The sequence below is a fragment of the Falco peregrinus genome, chromosome 12, assembly GCF_023634155.1.
Source record: "Falco peregrinus isolate bFalPer1 chromosome 12, bFalPer1.pri, whole genome shotgun sequence".
Taxonomy (NCBI): domain Eukaryota; kingdom Metazoa; phylum Chordata; class Aves; order Falconiformes; family Falconidae; genus Falco; species Falco peregrinus.
This window is the reverse complement of record NC_073732.1, coordinates 27,325,918-27,341,818: the sequence shown is the minus strand read 5'-3', so window position 1 is coordinate 27,341,818 and position 15,901 is coordinate 27,325,918. Positions and strand designations below refer to the sequence as shown.

Genomic DNA, 15,901 nt, shown 5'->3' with positions numbered 1-15,901 from the left:
GCAGTGCCACACCTCACCTTTGCTCTCTCCAAAAGATCCAGGGTTTTCTTTCCCCAAGGGCTCTTCATCTTCCATTCAATTAATTAATGAACCAGACTTCTCTGGTGGCTGTAGGTCAAAAAAAAAAAAGGCTGGCTGGGGGCTGCTGTGCTGCTCCTCCCCTACCCGTCTTGGTTAATTGGCATCCCTTCTGCAAGCAGCCCTGCTGAGGATGCAGAGCTGTGCCGTGGAGTCGTGATTTGTTATTCTGTGCTGGAAAGGCAAAAAATAAATGCTTATTAATTAGCCTCACTTTAGAAAGCACCCAAGTATGGGAGCTTAAGTGTTAACGTCATTAATACCGGGCTTGCTTCCCAAACTGAAGAGGCGTGAAACCAGTGTAGCTGTATAGAAGCAAACTGTGAATGCCAGCTGTGGCAGGGAGTGATGGGCAGGTGCGGCCCTCAGGGGAGCCCAGCCTGGCAGGTCAGTTTTTCACATGGTCCTTTTTGTTTTCTTCCCCTTTGCTGCTCTTTGACACAACCCCCAGCAAGAAACCGATGTCGCGAACACCGCTCTTGAGCAGAGGGGCTGGCCTCGACAGTCACAACCCAGGATGGGTGGGCAGCATGTTCTGTATCGCTGCAGTATTGTATTAAAAAGCTAAACTGCAGCCTCGGCCACTCCCTGCAGCCTGCTTCTTGCTCAGGGTTATTGCCCACAAGTGAGCAAAAGCTGAACCAGCAGGACTCCAGGCACCAAGAAATTAATCTTGTATTTCTGCTGCTGCATTAAGCCGTTTCAAGAGAGGAAGGGCTGGCACGCAGTGGCGAGGTGCTTGCAGTTCATCCCAGAAAACATGCATCCTCTGGGGAGCTCCCTCCTGGTTCTGCGCACCAGCTCCTGTGTGACCATGGTGGGGAAGCATGAGGTACGGGGCCCATGCCTGGGTTCCCCAGGACATCGGCAACTCACCCCCTTTCTCCCCGGCTCCAGGCTTGAACGAGGAGCTGGTGCAGCTGCTGCTCATTCGGGACGAGCTGCACACAGAGCAGGATGCCATGCTGGTGGACATCGAGGACCTGACCAGGTAAAGGAGGCTCCTCGGGATATTTCTCTCTCCTCACAGGTCCCAGATTGCTGTTGGCAGCACGTAGGTGTTCTAGCAGAATTTTGGTACTAAAGCTTTTGCCATCAAAGGGCTGAGTAGGGTGCTGCTCTCTCCCCGGGGACAAGCAGGCAGGTTGTCACATCCGAGTCTTGCAAGACGCCATCGCTGCTTCCCTTAACGAAGAGCAAGTGATGGAGGGGGGGATCTGGGATGGGAGGTGGAGGTGGGTCAGTAGGCAAACGCCAGCACCACCTTGCATCTGTTTCTCCTGTGCTTCAGGGAATACTTTGCTTCCTAAACGCAATTAATGGCAGCTCAGGAAATTAATTTCATTTAGAAGCTGCGGTCAGCACGGTGGGGACTTCAGTGCACGGCGAGGGGCACCGACTGTCCCCATCCCAGCATTGCTTGGGGGTGAAGGGCTGGCTGGCCCTGCGGGAGGGGAGGGAACATCCCAGCTGGCCCCAGACCCCTCCGGAGAAGGGTTTCCTCTCCCCTTCGCCCACCTCCTGTCCCCTCCTGCCGGGAAGGAGCCCAGGCAGACACCTTACCTCGGGATGCTGGCTTGGAGACAGCCCTGCGCGTGGTTTGGGCTTCCACCTCTCCTCAGCACAGCCACTCATGCAGCTTCTTTCCTCCCCCCAGACACGCTGAAAGTCAGCAGAAGCACATGGCAGAGAAGATGCCGGCAAAATGAAGCCCGGAGCCCCGGGAGCAGAGCTGGACGAGACTTCATTTTGCTTCTGTGTGTCCCAGCGCCGACGTCCACAGTGGCACGCAAGAAAACCAGTGTTAGTCATTGACCATGTCTGAAGCTTTATGTCCGGTGATTGGCCTCTGCTTCTTAATTTATTTTAATTTTTTTACTTGTGCCACTAAATATCAGGCATTTTAATAATATTATTACAAAAAATGTACAGTACTTATAACATTATAAATCATGGGTGAGAAGAGAGGGTAGTTTAACTTTATTTTTGTCTGTTTAGAGATTTTCAGTTGAACGATATTTTACCATTGACTACTTTTTTATTCTTCACTGTAGTTTTAAAATAAAGGAACTGTACTTGAAGGTGCTATACAAGTCAAAAAAATACATGCCTGCCTCGTAGTGAAGTTGTAGCTTTCAGTAATATGTATATTTTAATCAGTTTTCAACATTTTGTGAATGTTGACTACCTGACATTCATTTTTAGATGTGCTATTAACATTCGGTTGGATTCAGAGAGTTACCTTGAAAGTTTTATGTATAAATATGTAAAATAAAAATTTAAAAAATTGTTTCATATGATACGTCTTTTTGTTGCCTAGTGGTTGACTTCGGTGATGCACCAGTAATGTATTCCTCGAACTAAATGTGCAATTCCTCATTTGTCATCACCAGAAAGAGTCTTTTTTTTTTTATAATTTTTTTTTTTTGCCAGTCACATGAAATTATGGAGAGAAGACAGGATTTTTGTAGAGTTATTTATTTGTCAGTTCATAATGTATGTATGACATGGACTTCAGAGATTCTTCTATAATAACATTCAGTGGGCCCTAATATTGTGACTATTGTTAAGAATCAGCAGGCACATACCGTAGATGGTTTTTTTATATATATTTTATTGTCTGGGCTAAATATTTAAATGACTCGCCAATGTCAGAAATAAAAGAAAAATCTATGTTAAAAATCTAAGCAGCATATTAAATGTATTATATATGGTAATTACTCACCTCTGCCTTTGGGCTGGGCTCCCGTGCTGTGTGCTGGATGTGCCCTCCTCTGCGGTACGGGAGGAGGAGGGACACTGGGAGACTAATAGGTCTGTCTCCATCCCTCATTTATTTGATTTAATGCTGAAAACAGCTCGGCCAGCCCCTTCCTAAGGCTGCCTGGCCGTAGCCAGCAGCAGACGTGCATGTCGCGCACACCAGCTTTTTACATTTTAATTCTTTTTTCCTTGGGGGGGGGGGGCAGGAATTCATCTTAGCGAAGGGTCTGGCTAATGACTTATTCAGGGTGTTTTCAGAAAAGCATGAGCTGCATTAAAATTTGATCCCCACGAAGAATGTATTTTATAAAATGACTTCCCCACCCCCACCCCACCTTTTTTTTTTTTTTTTTTTTTTTTTTTTTTCAGAAAGGGCAGGTTCTGGAAGCACCGGCCCTTGCTGGGGTTTGGTGGGGCTGGGTGGGGGGTGTTGGTTTAACTTACGGGTTTTTTTCCTTTCCCAGGAGTTGCTCCGGGGGGTTTCCAGTGGACAGTCCCTGTCCTGCAACCCTTTGGGCAGTGTCCCCTGACCAGGGAGCACGGCCTGCCCCAGGCAGGTGGCTTCTGCAGAAAGATGCTGGGCTGGTTTAGGCAGGAGAGCCCTCACCTGCAGACCAGGGATGATGTAAACTCTTGTTTTGCTTTTCTTTGAATCTATGCAGAGAAAAAATAATATATATATATTGGGGTGTTTGTTTCCCTGTAGCTCTTGGTTGGCTTAATGCTGTTGCCTGCACATGGGGAGACCTGCCAGGTTTTATATTTCTGCTCTGTAAAATGCATTTGCAGTGCTCTGAGGCCAGCATCATCCCCACAGGGCACAGAGTTGGTGCCTCCATCAGAAGTGGCTGTTCAGGTGTCAGCAAGGAGGTGCCTGCTGCTGGATTTAAAGCATGAACAGCAAAAGCCCCAAATAGAAAAGATTTGCTCTCAGCTTTAAAAAAAAAAAAAAAAAAAAAAGCCCCCTGGTGCTCCTGGGGAACCCCATGCCCTCCACAGCCGCCCCCAGCATCATCCCCGGCATCACCCCTGCCAGGGTCCAGCTTGTGGGGCACCAGGGTGAGGCAGCCTGGTCAGGCTGGAGTTTCGTTCCCTTGCTAAGTGCCTTTAACTTGCTGAAGAGAACTAGTTATTCCGGTCACCTACCGCTGGTTTCCCCCCTGACATCCTTAGGGGGTTGGATTTTTTTTAAGAAAAAAGCGTGTTTCTGGGTAACTGCATCTCCTTGGCTCTGTGTCCCATGTACTGAGGCGTCGTGCTGGTGTGTATGATGGCAATGCTGTGGAATTGATGGATTAAATGACATTTTTAAAAGAGAAAGGTGTTGCGTGGTTTCTGAGCTGCTGTTGCTGCTGCTGCTGCTGCACTGTCACAGGCAATATGTATTCTGCCACATCTTTCTGGGCATTGGTCCCACTTTCTGTCCCTTCTGTATCCTCCTGGGTGGGTTTTTGGTTCCTCCTCCCCTTGTCCTCACCAAACAAAAAACATCTGCCACAGGATGCCAAACTTCACGGTGTTCTGGAGGCTGCCTGCAGCTCACTCCGTGCAATAGGAAAAGCACATCACGAGGCTAGAAGTCACCAAAAACAGCCTGATGCAGTCAACAAAAACACCTTTCCACCCTGCACACGCACACAGGGCTATGGGGGTGGGGGTCCCACAAGCTCCCCACATCGCCCAGCCTGCTCCTCAGTATACCAGCCGCACTTGGCTGTAGCTAATTCTCTATATCCATGGGGAATAGCTGCTCCTCACAGCACGGGATTTTTGGGAATCCCACCCTTGGCAATGATTTGGGGGTTTTGTTCTGACTTACCTCTTTTTTTTTTTTTTTTTTGTTTTTTTTTGGATGCTTTTCTTCCATGAATGGGGCATTTACCGGTTCCACTTGGGACTCCCAGTATCAGTACTGTAACCCTGGAGCCGAATTCCCCAAAGGAGACTCCAAGGGCTTTCAGTCAGAAAGTTGCTTTCACGGGGTGAGCTCAGCAAGGACAGTAATAAGTAGCTTCTGTTATGACAGCGGCCGCCTCTCCACCCTGGGAACTGGGATTCGGCATCCAGCCATTGGGTTCCTGAAGCAGCCTCCATGCTCAGTGCCCCTTGCCTGTAATTGGGAGGGGTTTACAAAAAAAAAAAAAAAAAAAAAGTGTTCATTTAGAGAAATCAGTCAAATGACTAAAAACCTGACAGAAAGCGCAGGGGTATGTTGGATGGGCTGCGGCAGGAAAATATCCACCAACGTTAGCTGCTGCCTGCGGTGATGCTGCCTCCAGAGACCAGCGGGCCCCCAGCAAATACATATATAATATATATCACAGGACGGGGGGGGGGGGGGGGGGGGGGGGGGAATAAAGGAAGGCTGCAGAGCTGTGATAAATGGCTGCAAAGAGATGTCATCCTCTCCAGCTGGCATTGCCAGCTGGGGCCAAGGGAGCATGGGGCAACACGTGCGTGAAATCTGTATAATGGTCCCTCTCCCTGCCCCGCACGGCACAATGGGCCCATCGCACCCAGCCTGCGGGCCCGGCCCATCACCGGCGTCCAGGCGGGGTGCCGAAACCACAGGGTGCTGCCAGCTCACCACCCATGTCACCCACCGTGGTTCCTTGCCCAGCGGAGACTGGGCACAGCCATGCCTTACCGCCCACGGAGGCAACGGCAGGCACAGAGCTTCGTGCAGCTTGGAAACAATTATGAAGCTTGTTTTTTTAGCAGTTGCACATTATTATTATTTATAATTAATATTATTATTACTACTACTATTATTATTATTTTGCTGCCTGAATAGCTAGGCAGTAAAGGACCTGCTCTACAGTGTGCCATGCCCTGTCCCCATCGTGCTCCCCTCCAACACCTCTTTCTTCAACTACTCCTGGACATCAAGGAGAAATTCTGCTTGCTTTTCCTTGCCTGTCTCCAGCTGATCTCACAACATGATGTTTCTTAATTTTTTAAGTCTGTCTCTTGGTCCTAAACTTACCTGTACTTGAAAAGCATGAAATGATGCATTAAAAAAGAAATCATTCTGATGCCTGACATAATATCCCGCTGACATTAAATCAGCCCTTGGAAGTAGAGACATGCTTTTTGAGCCCGACGCTTCCTCTCAAACAAACCTTGCAGCTTGGCGGGGGGGTGTCTCCATTTTTTTTTTTTTCTCCCTTTTTTTGCGAACCCACCCAGCAGCTCCCTGCTGCGGAGGAGCAGTGCTCGCTGTGCGTGGGGCACACTGCACACCATCCAGCTGGGCACTGCCACGGGCTGTGAGCATGTAAAACCGTGGCAGAGCATACACAGAGCCTTTTACTTTTCTTATTTCACCCTTCAAAGGAGAAGCACTAACAAACGAGGACCAGGTCACGCGCTGATTCAGACGAGAAGAGTTGGGGCAGTGGGACACGACCCTGTGCGTGCTGCCTGCAAGGTCCCTGCTCCCAGCCCCACCAAGGACAGTCCCCATTGCTTTGCACTGCTGCTAGGGAAGGCGATTAGCAACGAGGAGCTGGTTTTTTACCTCTTCAAAGCAAATCCATCCTTGCGCAGCCCCAAAGGAGGCTCTGCTTTGCAGAGGGCATCCCCAAGGAAACACCGTCGGGGTGGTGGGGGTGGGGGGGTGGGCTTACAGTTCGCACTGGCTTCCCTGCAGAAGCCTACGTCTGCTCCCGGGGAGTTTCTCTTCCTTCTTATTGTAAAGCAAAGTGAAACCCATGTGTGCGGAACCCTTCATCCTCCGCTTGTTGCTCCAGAGGTGACTGGGGACATCCTGCACTCTGGGCAGGGCCACCAGCAGCAAAGCTGGTTGCTTTGCCAGCGAGTACCAACTCTTGTGCTAAAGCAGCTTTCCTCAGTCACTCAGTAGAGTTAGACCTTCCCTCTCCACTTATATCAGCCACCAGCTCTTTCTCAGTGCTAAAATATTATATTTTAAAGTCTCTTCACTGTGGAGGGGAAAAAAGGATCGATGCGAAATAAATGATCCCAGTTCCCAGTGGTGCAAAAGGCTCTGACCCATCACAGCCTCTTCTAGTTCATAACTTGGTATTTGATGCCAGTTGGGATGCTGGCTCTATTGCTGATGGAGCAATGCCATGAAAGACTGGCAGCAGAGCCCGGCCACCACACTGAGCACTGCCGTAGCCACCTACGCCTTGGCTTCCTAACAACACCAGGTTTGGGGAAGAAACATGCCTTCAAAAGAAAAGTGAAATAGCTACGGCTGTATGAAAAAAGGGAATTGCAGGGTTTTGCGTGCATCTCCTGAGCTAACAGCCTTCGGGCAGCGGCTTTTCCCAGGCAGCCAGTTCAGCACTCCTCTGCTGCCCGTCAGTGAAGTTGCCGGCAGAGCCGTGGGAGGAGAATTTACCCAGGTGTTGGCCTCAGCCCACCGTGGAGGCAGACCTGACACCCCCAGGCAGGCACGACTTCGGAAAACTCCCATTGGATACTCAGGGAGTTTTGCTGGAGTGACCAGTGCTCATGGCTGAAGGGGACTGACCTCCTCAAGGCACAAATAAGAGTTGGCAAGGGTTCCTGCAGCTCTAAAAATCACCCAGAAATCTGGTTTTGGAAGTAGGGAAGGGATCCACATCACTGTGTCGGACCACTCATCCTGCACGTTCCCACTGCCTTGGAACATGAGCTCTGGGGAGCAAAGGGACACCAGCCCCGTGTCCATGCACAAGTCAAGAGCCTGCAGCAGATGCGTTGGGTTGGGAGATGTGACTAGAGGCTGTGCAGTCGTATTTGGGCTGCCTTTGAGTTCAACATGACACCAGGAGCCTGCAGCTTAGCGCAGCCTGCTTGGGAATGGTTTGGGTCTCCTACAGAGCCCTTGCAGGGTCAGCAGCTGGGTGTAGCCATGTATATATAGATTCTTTATATATACACATTATACAGTTTCAAACAGTTTAAATGTGATGTTTCTTCCATGCTCTAATCAAACCAAATCCAGAGGTTTCTCTTTTTTTGATTGTTTTAAAATTAAGTCAAGATTTGTTGCATCTAAATTAAAAATAATTTCAAAATTAAACCTGTTAAGTCTTTGTTCTGTGACCAATACCTTTTTTCCCCACTGGCCACTTGCAGTTAGCAGAGCCATCGCCACAGCCCACCTCACCCACAGCACAGACACAGACGCCAGACTCTGGACCCTCACCTTTCCTTTGCTGAAGCTGAAAGATGCAGCCAGATGGGAAATGAAGCGCTAACACACCGCCGAGCCCCTCGTGCGTATCTAGTGGAAGTCAGCTGAAGAAAACCAGCACTCAGGCTTCCGTCACCCGGGCTGTGTCAGGAGCTCGCCCCTGCGCAGATGCTGATGCTCCAGGCGAAGGCAAGCCCTGTCCCCAACCTGGCCTGGTCCTCTCCTGGCTGTGCTGGCCTGCAGGATAGAGAGCAGCTTTGCCATCCCTCCCAGGAGAGGTGACTTCACACAGGAAAAAAACTGAGGTAATACAGATTTGTAACAATTCTCATTCAGAACAACCTGGAAGGCTGAATAAAAAAAAATATTTTTGTTTGAAACACAAGTCACGATTGCCCTGTGCGTTACTGTTATCATTCAGTAAGGTGTTTTTCTTGTGGCTTAGTCTAAGCTGGTGACAGTGGCTCTGCCACAAGCACAGAGCTGTGTCTGGTTCCTGCCAGCTGCCCCAGCCCACAGCAGGTGAAAGCCATGCCCGGAGAGATGCACATCGCAGCTGGCAGTGGTTAAACAACTGACGCAGACATTAAGAGCTTTACATGGCATTGTTAGGATCCAAACCTGTCCAATGCTTCCCAACCTTTTCACAGGGGTACGGCAAAGCCCCGCTTCCCCGCACGCTGGGAGAGCAGCTGCCCCACGCCCTGAGCCCCTGACTCACACGCTTCAGCAACCCTTCCCCTTTCGTTCTTGAGGATGAGGCAATCTGTAATCCAAAATCAGAGCAGCTGCTGCAGACAGCTTTAATGTTCTCATTTAAAAGCGGAAGGTTGTTCTGCCTGTGAGGCCGTCATCATCCCCATGGGTTCTGTCAATGGAGCAAGCAAGTTAGACCATGTACTTCTATAAAGTATTTTCAGGAATTACTGCTCACACGAGTATCATGTATCCTGAGAACCGACAAGCATGCATAAACTGGGTGCTCCCTCAACTAACTATGCAAAAAGCTTCTATTTTCCAGTACCTGTTACCAGCTGGGTCTGCCCTTACCTGCCCTGCTGGGAATTAACCTCCAGGAACAGCTAAATATCATTAATCTTTGACCTAATAAGGATAATACATACTCAACATATTTGTAGTACTGAAAATTGGAAGTCAAATGGCACTTACTCACACATATAAGCTGTACTTTACTCACACTCTACACATACGTGTAATCCTTACTCCTGCAAGCACATCGGCTGCTCCAGTCCCTCCTAGTGAGCACTGCAAGGTCCAGGCCATCCCTGCCCATCCCTCCAGCACACGCTGCCTGGGCCTGGCAGACAAAACACCACCCTGCGATGCCAGAAGGGCTGGTTTCACCCCTGAAGAGACATTATTTACTTCAAATAATTGCTTTAGGGGAAAGGACTGGTCCCTAGCCCACCTTTCCCACTAAGATCTAGGGGTTATAACCTCCTTTCAGTCAGGGCTTCATTTCACTAAGACTGATGTATTTATTTTTTTATGCTTATCAAGGAATAATAATTTAAAAAATTAAACGTGTCCCTCTAATAGAAATTATCTGCCAGGAGAGTGCCTGACCCGGAGGAGGAGCAACGTGGAGAGCCAGCAGTGGCTCCCTTTCACCCATACAGCACGTCACAGCGCGCTTTGACCTGTGCAAAATCCTGGGCACAGCATTCCCGGGGGAATGGGTGCTTGAATAACTCCTGCCAAATACATGCTCTTGGGACTGGAGCTCGGTTCCCTCTCTCACGAGGGAATGCTCTAACCGTGAGTCACACCAGCAGCTCTCCGGGTATCCCCAAGCACTCGAGACTCTGACCTTGCATCTCGGTAAGCCTTCTCAGGTTTGAGTCATCGGCTGGCTCAGCCCCAAGAGTGCGAACACTCTCCTCATCCTGCTGCTTCAGGATGGGGTGAAGGGTTGCATCCATCATTAATGTGATTCAGGCAATCATGCTGCATCAAAGAAACGCAAAAAAAAATCACACTGGTGCTTCTCCTGTTAACCAGTATCAACTCTCCTTTTTTTCCCCTCAAGTGCAAAACCACTGCCAGATGAAAAGACAAATACAAAACCGACAAGAAACGAGCAAAACTGCAGCCGCCCCTCTGCCCCACCACAGCCGCCCTCCTGCCTGCCCATCAGGTCAGCCACAGCATCTGAACCTGCCAGAGCTTCTGCACAGGAGATAAAAGGGACAGAAGAACAAATTAAAAAAGCACCCAGTGATGAGAAACGTTGCAGCGGGTGAAAACAGAAAGCGAGAGTGAAAGAGGGACCATCAAAAGTGCTGGCAAGCCGGCAGCACTCCCCTCGGTGGGGGCCCACGCTCCCTCCCCACACACGAAACCACAGGCACCGCTACCACTGGTTGCATTACTCACCCGGGTGTTTTCGGTGCTGGGAGGGGCAGGGATGACAAGGGGACAAAGGAGGATCCCATGAGGGTCCTGAGGTCCCAGGGTGACAGGCAGGAGAGGGACCACTGCTCCGAGATCTGATGCAGGCACCTGGGGATGAATGTGGTGCCCCAGCCCATGGCACCCCCCTCTCCCTGCCCTGCTGTACCGCAGCATCGTCCAGCCCTGTCAAGGTCCTCACAGGAGCTTTTTCTTTCTGTTAATGTCATAAAACTTCAAAACAAAACCCACAGGGTTGAGGGAGAGTTTTCCCCACATCACCAACCCTGTTTCTGTGGGTGAGGGTTTCTAGAGCTTGCCCACATCTTTTGTTTTCTGTAAGGCATCATGAGCTAAGTACAGCAGCCCCTTGGAGTGACAGTGCTGAAACTGGTGTTAATGCTCCTTTAGCAGAGAGCTTTGCAGTTGACCTTCACTAAATGCAGCCACTTGACAACAGGGAAAAAAATCAGGTCCTACATCCAATTGAAAAAGCTGCTGAAAAAACATTGGGATAAAAAAAAAGTGTAACTCCTGGCTTATCTCAGGCATACATTGACTCAGAAAATACCTTCCTTCCCCCCACGTTCTAGGGTGCTCTTCAAACAATCCTCCCATTTCAGTGTGAGAAGTTACCTGCCCAAAGTGTAACCATCAGAATACCTGTGTGTTTTTCAGGGAGCCACAGCACCCATCCAGCCGTCACCCCAGTGCCATCCCTTTCCCGGAACAGGCTGTACACTGGCATGCAGATTCCAGCTTGGGAGTGGAGTCTGCAAATAACACCCACTAAACTGGGGGATGCCCGGTCCACCTGGCCACTGAAGGACCCCAGGCTGTACCTGCCTGGCACCAGAAAGCCAATGGCCAGAAAACCACAGTGAAGAGCAGAGATGCTGCAGTACAGGGCAGGATTGTGGGGAAAACTGCATGAACTCCAGTGATGGCTGTAAGAGAGAAGAGCCAAGAGATGCAGGTGATGACTGACACAGGATTTTATGGGTTCCAGCACCCTGACTGCCAGTGCAGAAAAGCCACTTCCACTCAGAAACAGCATTTAATTAGGTATCAACCAAATATCAGCATAAGCCCATACTTAGAGTTATGTATTTCAGGGGATTCTTCAATTAATAAGCACCAACAGTCAAAAAACCACCAGGAAAGCTTATTTCGAGTCTTTGCTTTCCCATTTTGTGGAGCCATTGGTTCCCAACATAGACCAGAAGCAATGCTTCTGTCAATGACAGCATTCTGGTGAGATATCTGACCCCAGATCTTCTGAAAAAAATTTCCAGGACCAAAAAAATTATCCTTGACCATATGTTCTGAGAGCAGTGAAGAGTACAAAAATTAGTTTTATTTACCGAAGCATCCAGAAATCTTATTCCACACAACATTTTGCAGTTCTTTTTATGTAGCAACTATCTACAATTAACTGTCAGCCTAGCTGGGATATAATCATACTGCAGCTTTAATTTCTATATGTATATAATTATTGCATAATTATATCTGTATAGAATTATAGTTACAAGGAATAGGATCTCCTACAATTAACCCATCTCTTCCCATTGAAGATGTGTTACAGGTTGCTACATGACCTTCGCTAAGGGTTTGGTATCTGGCCTGTTAATGCAGAAAATTCACCTAATTTTACACATTACAGGAGAAATAACATTACACAACCAGAGACCCAGCTCAGAAACATCGCTAACCACCATGCCACCGCAGCACACGGCTGACGATGCAGCGGCCGGCGCGTGCTGTCCGTGGCTCTTCACCCACAGCTTCCTCTGAAAGCAGGGTGGGCTTCATTTAGCTTGGACTTAGACAGCAATCATGGAGATAAAACTTAGCCTGCTGTTTGTAAGAGGGGAGAGAAGGCAAGCCAAGACCGAAACACGAGGTTAGCACCACAGCGTCTCGTGTCAGCACACGTTTCCAGGAACCTCCCATTTTTTTAGAACAGTGTGGCTGGAGAAGATCCCATTTCTCATTACTTGCCTATGTCCTCAAAACTAAACTGAACTGAGGGGCTTGGGGGGCTGGGTTTTTTCTAATTGGGTTTCTTTATTATTATTGTTTTTCCTTTCTTTTTCAAATAGGATTTTTAACTATTGTTTTGATTGAGTGCAGCATAGCCAAGAACAGAGTTTCACCTAGTTCTGACTGCAATACAGTCAAAATACAGTTTTATAGCAAGATCCACAATGGTTCTTGTTTTTCTCTGGAGGTTAATTTCAGCCAGAGCAGTTTATAGTTGAAATAAACCCAGTGGAATTACATTTTCTCATGTAGAATCATACATCTTCTAACATTTTTAATAGATTCTGGTATGCAATTACTGCACTGTATCTCTAAATGCGCACATGATATACCCCTATCTTTGTTGTTTTAATAACAAATGTATCGCTCTACCTTTATAATCCTTTGTTTGCCTGATGAGATGGGAACCCGAGATCAAGCCACCATATGCAATAAAAAGGGCATGGATTTTTGAGTTTCAAAAGAACTTGCTTTCCGGTTTTGGATGCTGCTGACATAGAAAATATTATTACATCTAATTATGTCTAACTCCCCAAAATAACATTACTGTGAGATGTCAAGCTGTATATAAGCACTAAGGACCATCAAAGCCCAGCCCGTAGATCTTTCTGCCGAGGCAGAAAGACCTTCATGCCTGGGACCAGGGCAACCAGGGGCCTACAACACCAGCCCTGATGCTGAGAGGCATTGCTTCCCTCTCCTCCAGGCTGGCCGCGAGACCACACTTGCCCCGAGCAAAGCAGACAGGCCCAGAGCTGCTCCGAGACCATGGGCAGCAGTTATCGAGATGCTTCGTTCAGACTCCAGACTGGTCAAATATAGGATGCTTTGAGGTGAAGGAGGCAGACAGATGGATGAGGCTAGGAATGAAAAACCATATAAGTCTACCCAAAATAAACATATCAGTAAGACTTTATTACCTCGTGGCTAGGACCCAGCAGTTAGTATCTTATACATCACTTTGAGAAAACCTCAATAGAAAGTGCCCTACACTGGAGTGCACTTGCCTTCAGTCCACGGCCAAAACACAAGTGCGGTCAAGCAGAGAATACAGATACAGTATAAATGGGGTGAAAGGAGCAGAGACTGGCCAAGCTCAGCTCGCCACCCATCCAAACCAGCACAACCACCGTGTTAACACCATGCCCAGCACCTGTCCTAGGGACTCTCACCACAGTACCTGTGGGATTGCTGCTCCGCTGGGATTTGGGTCTGCAGCGTGTGATCACAAGTGCTGGAGCCTCGGCGGGTCTCTGGATGTATCACCTCTGATCCTGCAACACGTGTACACGGGTCTTCAGCAGCCCGGCATGGCAAGGGCTTGGGTTTCAGATGCTATCAGGAAAATAAACAAATGGTGACAGTGGTATCATTGGAGCATGGTTCTTTATAGATAATAGAGAAAAACCTTCCTATTTGTAACACAGCAGATATAGCAACATTCAATTATTTCTTCTTCTACCAGGAAAAAAAATCCCTCATCAGTATTAGGATATGTTCCATTTTATCAGTGAATTAAACCCACCCTGTGTTTCAGGAATACATTACAAACAGTTGGGCTGAGGAAGCACTCACCAAGATAGGATTTCTACTTTGGAAACACCTGTGCCACAACAGGACATTCCTTGTAAACTTGCAAATTCCTTGCAAAAAATTGCAAATACCAGCAGCACATATTGGACACCGTCTAGCCCCAGTGTTTCCCACCACATAGCTGCCTCAGCTCACAAAGGAATCCCTCTGGGAGCTGGCACTCAGCAGCAGGAAGGAAAGCCCTCTCTCCTGGCCCATGAGACCATTGAGGAGAGGCACCTCCACGCACAGCTTCCCCTGAGATAATTGTTCTGTACACAATGCCCATTCAATAGCAGCCTCATTCAGAGACCTCTGAAGGTACCTGAGCTAAATATTCCTCTTTTTGGACAGAGAACTCAAACTGATAGCCCAGTACATGGCCTAAGTGCAGTGCAGGAATGCCCTGAACAAGAAGCTGTGTGTCGGTGCCCCACCAGAAGAGAAACCTCATGCCCTGCTGCTGAGGGCAACACTATGACTGAATGCTGGGCAAAGAAACCTGGAAAGCCAAAGTGATGCCTTTTCAAGAACACACATGCAAGTATATCCCAAAGGTCTCTTTCACTTCTGTGTCAGAGAAAAAAAGTCTCCTACACAAGATTAAAACCACAGCCCACAGCCTAATGACTAGCACAGAAGTGGAAAACACACAGTGAAATTGGAAAATTATGCGATGCTGGTATTCTAGCAAAGTCAGTCTCTCAACACACCGCAACCTTCTTATGGGAAACAAGTGTCAATTAAAACAAAAAGAATCTGAAAATGCAATATAAAACTCTTGATCTATCCCACTCCTTTCCAAGTTGATAGCAAAGCTCCCATTGAGTTCACAGCAGGCCTGATGGATGGATGTTTCCTACAGGCTTTTAGCCAGGCTAAGAATGGCCATGCGTTATATGAAGTAGCACTGGAATATTTGGTGATGTATATCAGCAAAAAGCAAGGTTCCAGGCAGGTTTTCATGAATATTCACTAATGACATCTCATCGGGATAGTTTTAAATAGTAAAGAATGGACTGAGGAAAGCTTATCTACGTGTCATACACACACTTTAAGTCATTCTCATTGTTCCACAGGCTCGCTGCATGCTGTGTGCACAGTGACCAGCCCTCCGCACAGCTCCCCCAGCCTCCGATGCGCCACGCAGCATCCCTCCTGCGGCATCCCCCGCCGGGCGCGGGCAGCCAGCAGGAGCAGGGGCCGCGCCCCCAGCCTCCCCCCAACACACACACCCAACCCCCCCGCGGGGCCGGGATTCCCGGGATGAGCGAGGGCTGCCCCCGGCCCGGCTGCCAGCCTCACCGAGCCGCTGCTGGAAAGGAAAGCCAGGAGGGGGGAACTCCCGCCCGCCGCCCCTATAAGATGCTGCGCGGCCCCGGCAGCGCTCCCGTGGCAGCGGCATGGCACGGCGCGGGGACCTCAGCAGCGCGGGCAGCGCGGGCAGCAGCGGGCAGGCAGCGCCGCGTAGCGCCGCGGCCCGGGGCTGCAGGCAGCGGGCAGGGCCCTGGGTGCTGCTGCCCGCGCTCTGCCTGGCACTGGCCCTGCCGCCCCCCGCCCGGGCGCTGCCGGCCCCCGGCCGCCCCCGCCTCGCCGAGGGGCTGAGCCGCTCCCTGGAGCTGCTGGCGGCTGTCAACGCCTCCCTCCACCGGCTGAAGGTCTGACAGGGGCCGGCGGGACACGGGCTGGGCGGGCTGGGCAGGCAGCGAGGGGGAGGTCGTGGTACCCAGGCGGGCGGTGATGGGTTGGCGATGACACCCAGGTGGGCGGTGATGCGGCAGCGGTGGTACCCAAGCAGGCAGTGATGCGGCAGCAGTGGTACCCAGGCAGGCGGTGATGTTACCCAGATGGGCAGTGATGTGGCGTGGTCATACCCAGGCTGGC

The 15,901-nt window shown here is 49.5% G+C and overlaps 1 protein-coding gene and 1 long non-coding RNA gene across 4 annotated transcripts in view; one reads left to right on the top strand and one right to left on the bottom strand.

Annotated features, from left to right (window-relative positions):
• The window catches only part of SCHIP1 (schwannomin interacting protein 1), a 58,758-nt gene extending 56,385 nt beyond the window's left edge, over positions 1-2,373 (top strand). For all 3 annotated transcript variants that reach the window (XM_055817288.1, XM_055817289.1, XM_005228897.4), the window contains 2 exons: positions 976-1,069; positions 1,736-2,373. In XM_055817288.1, the coding sequence (XP_055673263.1) occupies positions 976-1,069; positions 1,736-1,787 (146 nt within the window). In that variant the 3' untranslated portion in view covers positions 1,788-2,373. The remainder of the gene's footprint in view (positions 1-975; positions 1,070-1,735) is intronic.
• Positions 2,374-3,524: 1,151 nt separating this feature from the next.
• On the bottom strand, positions 3,525-10,019 carry LOC129785384 (uncharacterized). The gene is made up of 4 exons (XR_008749421.1): positions 9,822-10,019; positions 8,712-8,858; positions 8,003-8,227; positions 3,525-4,951 (listed from the first exon to the last, which is right to left on the bottom strand). It is a non-coding gene; the product is annotated as an uncharacterized LOC129785384 (long non-coding RNA).
• Between the last annotated feature and the right edge of the window lie 5,882 nt (positions 10,020-15,901).